Source organism: Sorghum bicolor, chromosome 3, assembly GCF_000003195.3.
Source record: "Sorghum bicolor cultivar BTx623 chromosome 3, Sorghum_bicolor_NCBIv3, whole genome shotgun sequence".
In the NCBI taxonomy this organism is placed as follows: Eukaryota; Viridiplantae; Streptophyta; class Magnoliopsida; order Poales; family Poaceae; genus Sorghum; species Sorghum bicolor.
The window spans coordinates 56,720,544-56,729,052 of record NC_012872.2 but is presented as its reverse complement, the minus strand read 5'-3'; the positions used below and the strand labels follow the sequence as shown (position 1 = coordinate 56,729,052).

Below are 8,509 nucleotides of genomic sequence, written 5' to 3'. Positions count from 1 at the left end.
CAGGGCATAAAGAGTGTGCTAGAGGAGTTCAAATAACACCAAGATTTGAGGAGTTGATGTGTTGAACTGGAGTGATGTCACTAGTACTGCCAAAGGAGCTCTACTAATTACTCATTTGAGAACCACAGGAACTTCAAAGATTACTTAGAAGATATGTTGCGAGCTTGTGTATTGCAGTATGGTACAAAGAGGTCATCGTATGCGAAGTTTTCTTAGAACAACAGTTAGTAGAAGAGCCTTCAGTGGGAGCCTTTTGAAAGTGTATATGGGTGTAAATGTAGAACCCTGTTGATTTGAAATCAAATGGGAGAACACAAGAGTTTGGGTTAGAAGTCCTAAGAAATGCAGAATAACAAGTGAGAGTAATCAGAGATAATCTAAGGGTGGCACAGTCTCGATAGAAGAGTTATGTTGACGCCTGAGAAAAGAATTAGTCCAAAGTGTGAAACTATGTGTATTTGGAGGTGTCACCTAAGAGAAGCGTGTGGAGGTTTAATATGAAAGAAAAGTTAGCACCAAGGTATGTCAGGCCTTTCAGGATGTAAGAAATATGGAACGAAGTGGCTTACCAAATAGAACTACCTGAAAGTTCAGGAGGAGTGTATGATGTCTACCATGTATGCCGTTAATATTTTTCTTTGAATTAAAATTTACTATAGGAGTTAACAAATTGTTTGAGCATGCATGCCGTTACATTGGGTTTATTGTGATGAGTGGTTTTGACTAAAGTTTAAAAGGAATTCAAATTTGGTTTTGAAATGTGTTTTGTTTTAAAACAAAAAGGGAAACATAATTTAGAAAATGGAAAAGAATTTCCTTTATCCCTCTCTGTCTCGGGCTTGGCCCAATCCTTTTCTCCCCCCACGGCCTGTCCCCCCCTTCCCCCTTTCTTCTCGGTTTCGGCCCAAGCACCAGCATCCGGCCCAGCAGCTGAGCGCCGCGCGCCTCCTCTCCCCTTCGCCACAGTGGATGACAGCGGGGTCCCGCGCCTTTGCGTCACTGCCAGGTGGGACCCACCTGTCGGGCTCATCTTCTACCTCGAGTCCGAGCCGGACACGAGCCGCACTGCAACCGTGCGCGCGATTCGCGCGAGGAGTCCCGATTTCGCCCGATTCCCGTGCTTTATATACCGCCCCGAAGCTCCGCTAACCCCCAATTCAACCCGAGCCGCAGCCAACGCGTCCAAGCTCGCCTAAATCGCCGCCGAGATCCGCCGCATCACCAACCCGCCGCTGCAGCGCCTTCGAGCCTCCGCGAGCGACGTGTCGGGCTTCGTTTTCATCGTGCGAAGTCGCGGAGACCCTCCTTTTGCGCTTTACTGTTTTGTATCCCTTGCTAACGCTCGCCGAACTCGTTCCAGGGGTCGCCGTCCGCCGTTCGTCGTCGCGTGCCCGAGCCGGCCTTTCTTCGTTGCGGTTCTTGCCTCAGGTGAGTTCGCGACAAGCTCCTGAGCATCCCGGTGTATTCGGTTTGCTCCCTACCCCTCTCTAGCGCCCAATTGCCTAACTCCGGCCAACTCCGGCCATGGAGCCGCCGCGGCCGTCGAACTCCGGCCGGCCGGCGTGAAAACCCCCCTGCGATCTAATCTGAGCCGTCACTTTGAAATCCAACGGCCCCAGATGAAGGGTACCCCTTCGGCCGGCTATTTTTCAGAAAACCCCCCGTGCTTTTTTAAAGTCTTAACCCGCAGTCCTTTGCGGATTTCCACAATACGCTTCCTAACTCCGAAAGCGTATTCCCGTCTGCTCTGATTCAAAATACGTTTTCACAGTTTAAAAACGTACCCCGTGCTGGTTTATTCAAAATACGTTTTCAGGAAATTACAAGTTTGCCACTGGATTTGTTTTACACATAAAATATTCCTCTTAATTCCGTTTTGACTCGTTCAAATTGCGTTGGTCTTGTATTCAAAAGATCTATATATTAGTAAAATTGTTTTCTCAGTTTGAAACTTTTTAATTCCGTGACCCAATTAATTAATTGTTTTTCTAAAGAAAATCTTAGAAAATTCATATATTCTTCGTTTTAACTCCGTTTTGATCCGTTCAAATTTCGTTAGATTCGTTTTCGCGTAAACTATAGCCTCATGCTACTGTAGTACAAGTTTTCAACTTTTTAAATCTGAATCTAGATTTAATCTATTATTTTATTAAAGGAAATCTTATAAAATCCATATCTTTTTCGTTATAGCTCCGATTTTCATGAACTTTACGTCTGTGTGATCGTAGAGCGATGTAGTTTTGTTTTATAAACTTTTCGTCTTTATTTTCTACTGTTGGTGTATTGTTCTAATTATAGGTTGTTTGCTTTGTATGATTGCGTCTGGATGATTGTTGTTGATGTGATGACTGAGTTTAGACGGTGAGCTTTTACGTGGTGATCAAGAAGCAGTTTGTGGAAGGTTTAGAACTAAAAGAAGATCTGAGTTTCAAGGCAAGTATAGCATGGGATCATCCTTGTTTCCTAATAACTTTAATCACACAATTCATATTGCATGTGTCTCCTTGATAAGGATTTCCTAGTATTGACCTTATACCTTGTCACCTATGGTTTTGCATTGGGTAGCTTATGCTAGTGCTCCACTAAACCATGATCTTGTAATTTGATTAATGGAATATGCAATAAACGTTAAAAGATGACTTTTTAGCAACTTTGGAAAAGAGGGCTGGAGCATTGGGCTATCTCATGGTGCTCTAGTTTCTCTCCATAAGGACTTATCTGTATCTGACCATCCGGGACATACAGTACAACTGTGAGGGCTACATGGCTCTGGCTTTAGCTCAGTATGAGAACCTTTTCTAGCTTGTTAGTGGTTACCCTTGTGGCGCAAATGGGGGATAGCAGACTGTGGATTCCTGCGGGTGAGTCACACGGACTGTCTAACGAAACCAAGCGGCCCTAACTTGTTAGACGAACCTTTGAAAGACTTCATAGTGAACCCTGCCGGTCTTCCTTGGTAGTGGGCTAAGAGGTCGACGGGCTTCGGGCGAAAGGGTAAATCATGACTCACAGTGAAAGTGTACAACCTCTGCAGAGTGTAAAACTGGTATATCAGCCGTGCTCACGGTCACGAGCGGCCTTGGACCAATTCAGAATAAATGATCACTAATGGCAAGTTATTAATATTATTATTGTTAATATGTTGTTTATGCTATTCTTTATTCACTTTACTTGATCATGAGTTTATTATGGGTCTTGACAACTTGATGCTACTCATATGCTAAAATTGTGACAACTAAAAGCTACATGCAGTAAAACCAGTGTCTAGCCTTTGAGCCTCATGAACCCTATGTTATTCTTGCTGAGTACGAGATGTACTTACGCTTGCCTTTACATTTTATTTGGATAAAAATCCCGGATGGGTACCAGCTTGCAAGTTGGAGAAGAGTTTAGGCTTGTGCTCAACCAGTCAGTTGTCCCTGTGGATTTGGAGCTTTCGCCTGAAGAACGGAGTGTCTTTCCGCTGTTTGTTGACTAAGGTTATATCTTTTATACTAAGTACGTTATATATATAAGCATTGTCTATTGATATTACCCCTATTTGTGGCTATATGTGAGATTTGACTTTCTGGGCTCACATATGGTGTGTATCTGGTTTTGTTCTTAAAACCGGGTGCTACAGGAGTGAATCAGACTTTACTCATAATTATATTATCGATGTAGACATGCCAAATGTTTATAAATTAAAATGTATAAAATTATCAAAGTAAAATTTTCTGTAAATTATATGTCATAGATATTAATAAAATCTTAAATAATTTATTCTCATTTGTATATGATTATGTGTCATTAAGAACATATACTTTTCATGGTTATTAAAACATAATATACATATTTATCACTCACGAAGAAAAGCATGTTGAAGGATCCATAGGTGATGAGAGGAGGTCTGAATGGTCATCCAAGAAAAAACAATTTTTTGGACGACCGAAGAAATTTGACCTATGTCTCAATTTTCGCCCATAACACCTCTCTTTTATCAAATAGAATACCACACATCCATAAAGTGACGAAATCACCACTAGTGTGTGTTAGCGATCACTACAAATGCTATTTAAGCGCCTTGATCTTGATCATGTAAACACACTATTTAATAGATTATATATTTATAATCATAAATTGACAGCCATACGACCCCTTCCAAGATCACCAGCTAAGCACTAGTTATGGGAAACATATTTCTATGGCTCGCTGGCCACTTAGTAAAAATTAGAGTTTCTTAAGCTTTATCTGCGCCCCATACTGTGGTTGCAGAGTGGAGACCGCGCACGGTGCATGCGTGTAAGACGGAGAGAGCTCGAACAAGAAGTGCTGCAGGATCATGGCTAAGCCCATCTTGGCCTCCAGTAATGCGAAGTTCTGACCAACACATATCCGCGACCCCCAGCCGAACGGGAAGAACGCCGGCGCGTCCTTGGATGCCTTGGAGACGCCCTCCGCGAACCTCTCTGGCCTGAATTCGTCTGCATCTTCTCCCCAAACTCCCGGGTTGTGGTGGATGCACACAATTGGCAATGAAAATACAACGCCAGGTGGGTACCTGACCCCTCCAAGCTCTGTTTCTTGATATGTCTCCCGGCCAAGTAGCAGTATAGGCGGGTACAATCTTAGAACCTCGTGTAATATCATTGTAACCTGCGACACAAAAAGGCGTCAGCTGGAGCTTTGTATAGATATGTGACTGAAACGAGAAAAATGTCTGAATGTTATGTATTGGCATTTCTGAACTCACGGTTTTGAGCTGATTCATCCCCTCAGAGTCCGGTTGGTTCTTCCCAAATATGCGAAGAACCTCCTCCCTTGCGCGATCCTGCCACTCAGGGTGCATGCTCAGAAGCACCATTGTCCATGTGAGCAGCACTGCGGTTGTCTCCATCCCTGCGAAGTAGAACAACTTCAGCTCCCCGATTATGTCCTCTGTACTCATCATTGCCTTGGTGCTCCCACTTTCCTGGCTTTCTTTAGTGTTGGTTTCCAGTAACAATCCTAGTAGGTCGTCGTTACCGAGTCCGTTCTTCATTGCCCTCTCCTTCTTTGAGATAATGCCTTTCAGAAGTGTCTCAACTTCACGCGCGTTTGCCTTCATCCTTTTGTTTAACTTTGTTGGTAGGAACCTATGTAAAGAAATCAACACATCTTTGAGAACAGGGTTCAAGATACAAGGATAGCGCCTGCTGATGCCATTTTTCTTCTGGTCAGTGGACAGTGGGTAGCTGCTGGTGACCTGGTGTTTTTCAGATATGCTACAGTACTAGTTGTTCTGAGTCTCTGACAGCTCCATGTACCAAATTTGAAAATAAATATTCAAGCGAGCTTACCTGTAGCCTGGGATATGCATCCTGTTTGCCATATTTACAGCATTTTGTGCTTGCTCCGATTGCAACTGGAAGATCCTTCTCCCTTCACTCAAGCTGCTCCCAAACGCCGCGCGGGAGATGACGTCACCTGTGAGATTTTGGAACTCCGGCCACACATCTATCTCCTGCACACCCTCAGAGCCTACAGAGTTCTCCCATCTGCCTATCAGTTCACTGCAACATGCGGCGAAATCTGGCAACATCCTCTGCCAAAAAAAAAAAGAAAACCAGTCAATTCGCTGTTTCAGTTACACCAGAGCAAACTATCGGACTTTCAAATTTAAGTTTTGTCAAGCATAGGCTTGTGCAATTTCAGGTGAATGAATCAGTATTGCAAAGAGTCCGATAATATTTGCAACAGACAGTGAGCCAATATAGATAGATCGAGGTTGTGTGTAAAGAAGTGACCTTGAGCTTTTCGAGATGGAAGGCGTGGTTGATAATCCTCCGGTGCGTGGCCCATTTCTCGCCTTGGTGTGTCGTCAGGCCGTTGGCCAGCAGCCTCTCGACCCAAAGAACAGACTTCTGCTTCCCAAACACGCCGGCGTGCTTGTTTCCCAGGATCTCCCGCATGAGTTTGGCGTCGTTCACGATCACTCTCGGCTCCGGCCCGTACCAGGTCACGGCGAGATTACCGTGCTGCCTGGTGATGCTGTGGTCGAAGGGAAGCGCTCGAGGAGCGACGGCGTGCGGCGACGACGCGAGGGGCATGGGCTCGGAGTACGCCGCGGCGGCGAGGCGGAGGAACTCCGTCATGTCGCCGGAGGGGAAGCGGTACGCCGTGCCAGGTAAGCCCTGTGACCGCAGGGCGCGGCCCAGCCTCCGTGGCCGCAGCCAGAACCGGTCCAGCGCCCGCCATGCCCCCCACAGGGCCGCCACTGCCAGGGCACCGAGCGCGCAGAACAACAAGCTCCATAGCGGCGCTGCGGGTGATGCACAAAGAATAATCGCCATGGCTGAACCCTGTCTATTTGTGCGACAGTTGCTCGGGAGGACAGATGTGGTGAAATAGCCGTGGTGAGACCGACCGCGAGCTTTGGACTTTTGGTTGGTTCTTCTAGGCTTCCTCCACGAGTCTTCGTCATGGTTTCGCTCGTCACGTCGGAGACAGAAGCACAGAGACTTCCTCTGTTGGTTTGTTACTTGGTTTACTATATTGTCATCAGTTGGAAGATTGTACAGTATTTCCTTCATGCCAAATTGTAAGTCATTCCAAGAATAGAATAAGAGTCAAAGTATTTTCACGTTTGACCAAACTTATAAAGAGAAATACTAAGATTTATAATTTATAATTAAAAAAAAATCTAATGATACTTAGTTGGTATCATAATAATTATTATTTTATCATATAAATTTGGTCAAACTTAGAAAAATTTAACTCTCTATGATTCTTAGAATAATTTATAATTTGAGATAGAGGGAGTACTTGCTTAGTTGCTTCCTGGGGTAATGGTCCTGGAGCACTCCGCAGTCCGCACCACAATCTAGAGTCTTCTTTAAGACAAACTGTGGCGACTCTGCTTCGGATAATAGTCTCACATGACAGTTTTTTTTAAAGAAAAAACATAGTCTCACATGACACGCTTTCGCGAATCAGCAAGTGTGGTAGGGCCTCGGGCCTCGGCCGTGCCGCGTAGACATTGGACCTTGAGTGCCAGGCCCAGGTGACGAATCCAACTGGCCCAATGTCGCAGCCGCAGGCCCAGTCATGGCAAAGTCCGAGCTGGGCTACTTTGTGCTCAAGCAAACGAGCAGCTCAGTACTACTACTAGTTTCGCCAAAGTCCAGAGAGAAATCTCTGGAGCAAAGTTTTTTGCTGGCTCACGGCTACCTTGTGCTGTTGTATGCCTGTATATCATGACATTGACAGCGATGCTACCTATTTGCACCCTCCATCCATAAATATAACGGATTTGTATAAGTCAAATTAGTTTAACTTTAACCAAATTTATAGTAACTATTAACATCATATCTCCAACTAGTTTTACCATAAAAATGCATTTCATAGTTATTTTAGGATTATTTATTTTGTATTATAAATATTAGTATTTTTTATGTAACTTTACTTTGGTCAAACTTCTAAAGGGAGATGCTCTCATCTACATGCGGGGTATTGGCCCATCCTAAATATGGGCTATTGATTTTGGTTGTCATTGGATCCCTCTTTTTTTCTTCCATAGCACAATAATAAATTAGGCCTCCTATGTTTTCACAAAAAAGGCCTCCTTGGTATTAGGACAAACTGCTCCTCCCATGAGGCTCTCTTCTGGTCCTCTCCTCTCCTCATGCCGCCTCATTGGTCTATCCCCTCTCTCCCAACTTATGCACGGTTCGTCTAGGGTTTTTGTGTACGTCCAAATGGTTAGAGGGGGTGAATAGCCTATTTAAAATTCTACAAGCTCAACTAAACAAGTTTGTTAGTAAAAGAAATGACGAAGCAGTTCTAGCACTAGTATAACTAAGCTATTACCAAACCAAATCAACAAGGCAAGACAACACCTAGCTCTACTCCTTAACCTAGAAACAAAGCTACACAAGCTAAACAACTAGCAAGGTAAGTAAGTAATTAAAGGAGTGAGTGATGATTCTTATACCGACGTTGAAGAGTAGAGATATAACCAAAAATCAATCACAATTGCATCCACAAGATGAAATCCTCGGCAAGAGATGACACATGATTTTTTATCGAGGTTCACTTGCTTTCCGGCAAGCTAGTCCTCGTTGTAGCGATACACCCACTTGATGGATCACGAGCTAATTGGCAATCAAAGCCAAATTCTCAACGGGCATGCCGCACATCCACTCACAAGATGGGGATCCTCTAAGCCACGAGCAATCACTATAGTAGCCAAATGCAATCTCCCACGGAGAAGGCTCAAGAACTCCTCACAAGTCAATTGATGAGGCTTGAAACAATTTCCAATCACGAGCTCAACACCATCGCTCTCCAAGCCGTCTAGGGTGTCAGGTAACACCCAAGAGTAACAAGAAATCTGCAGCCAACTCAAGGATCAAGTGCCACTAGATACAACTATCAATGTAATGCACTTGAATCTCACTTAATCTCACTAGGATGAGCAATCAAGCAAGGAGATTAGTGGAGGGGATGTTCTCTAGCTAAAAGTATGCCTCAAGTATTCATATATGCAAGA

General features: G+C 44.2%; 1 protein-coding gene across 1 annotated transcript; it reads right to left on the bottom strand.

The window, feature by feature from the left end:
* On the bottom strand, nucleotides 4,049-6,393 carry LOC8084872 (cytochrome P450 72A11). Its single transcript, XM_002455954.2, has 4 exons — nucleotides 5,766-6,393; nucleotides 5,319-5,563; nucleotides 4,733-5,114; nucleotides 4,049-4,635 (listed from the first exon to the last, which is right to left on the bottom strand). The coding sequence occupies exons 1-4, from the start codon at nucleotides 6,309-6,311 to the stop codon at nucleotides 4,210-4,212; spliced, it is 1,599 nt and encodes a 532-aa protein (XP_002455999.1). The 5' UTR covers nucleotides 6,312-6,393; the 3' UTR covers nucleotides 4,049-4,209.

What these genes read in the sequence shown, in the direction of transcription:
- LOC8084872 (XM_002455954.2), bottom strand. Translation starts at nt 6,311, where the DNA reads ATGGCGATTATTCTTTGTGCATCACCCGCAGCGCCGCTATGGAGCTTG. An exon ending in TCCATCTCGAAAAGCTCAAG is followed by an intron (nt 5,564 to 5,765) that starts GTCACTTCTTTA and finishes TTTTTTTGGCAG; the next exon opens with AGGATGTTGCCAGATTTCGC. An exon ending in ATGCATATCCCAGGCTACAG is followed by an intron (nt 5,115 to 5,318) that starts GTAAGCTCGCTT and finishes TTCTTTACATAG; the next exon opens with GTTCCTACCAACAAAGTTAA.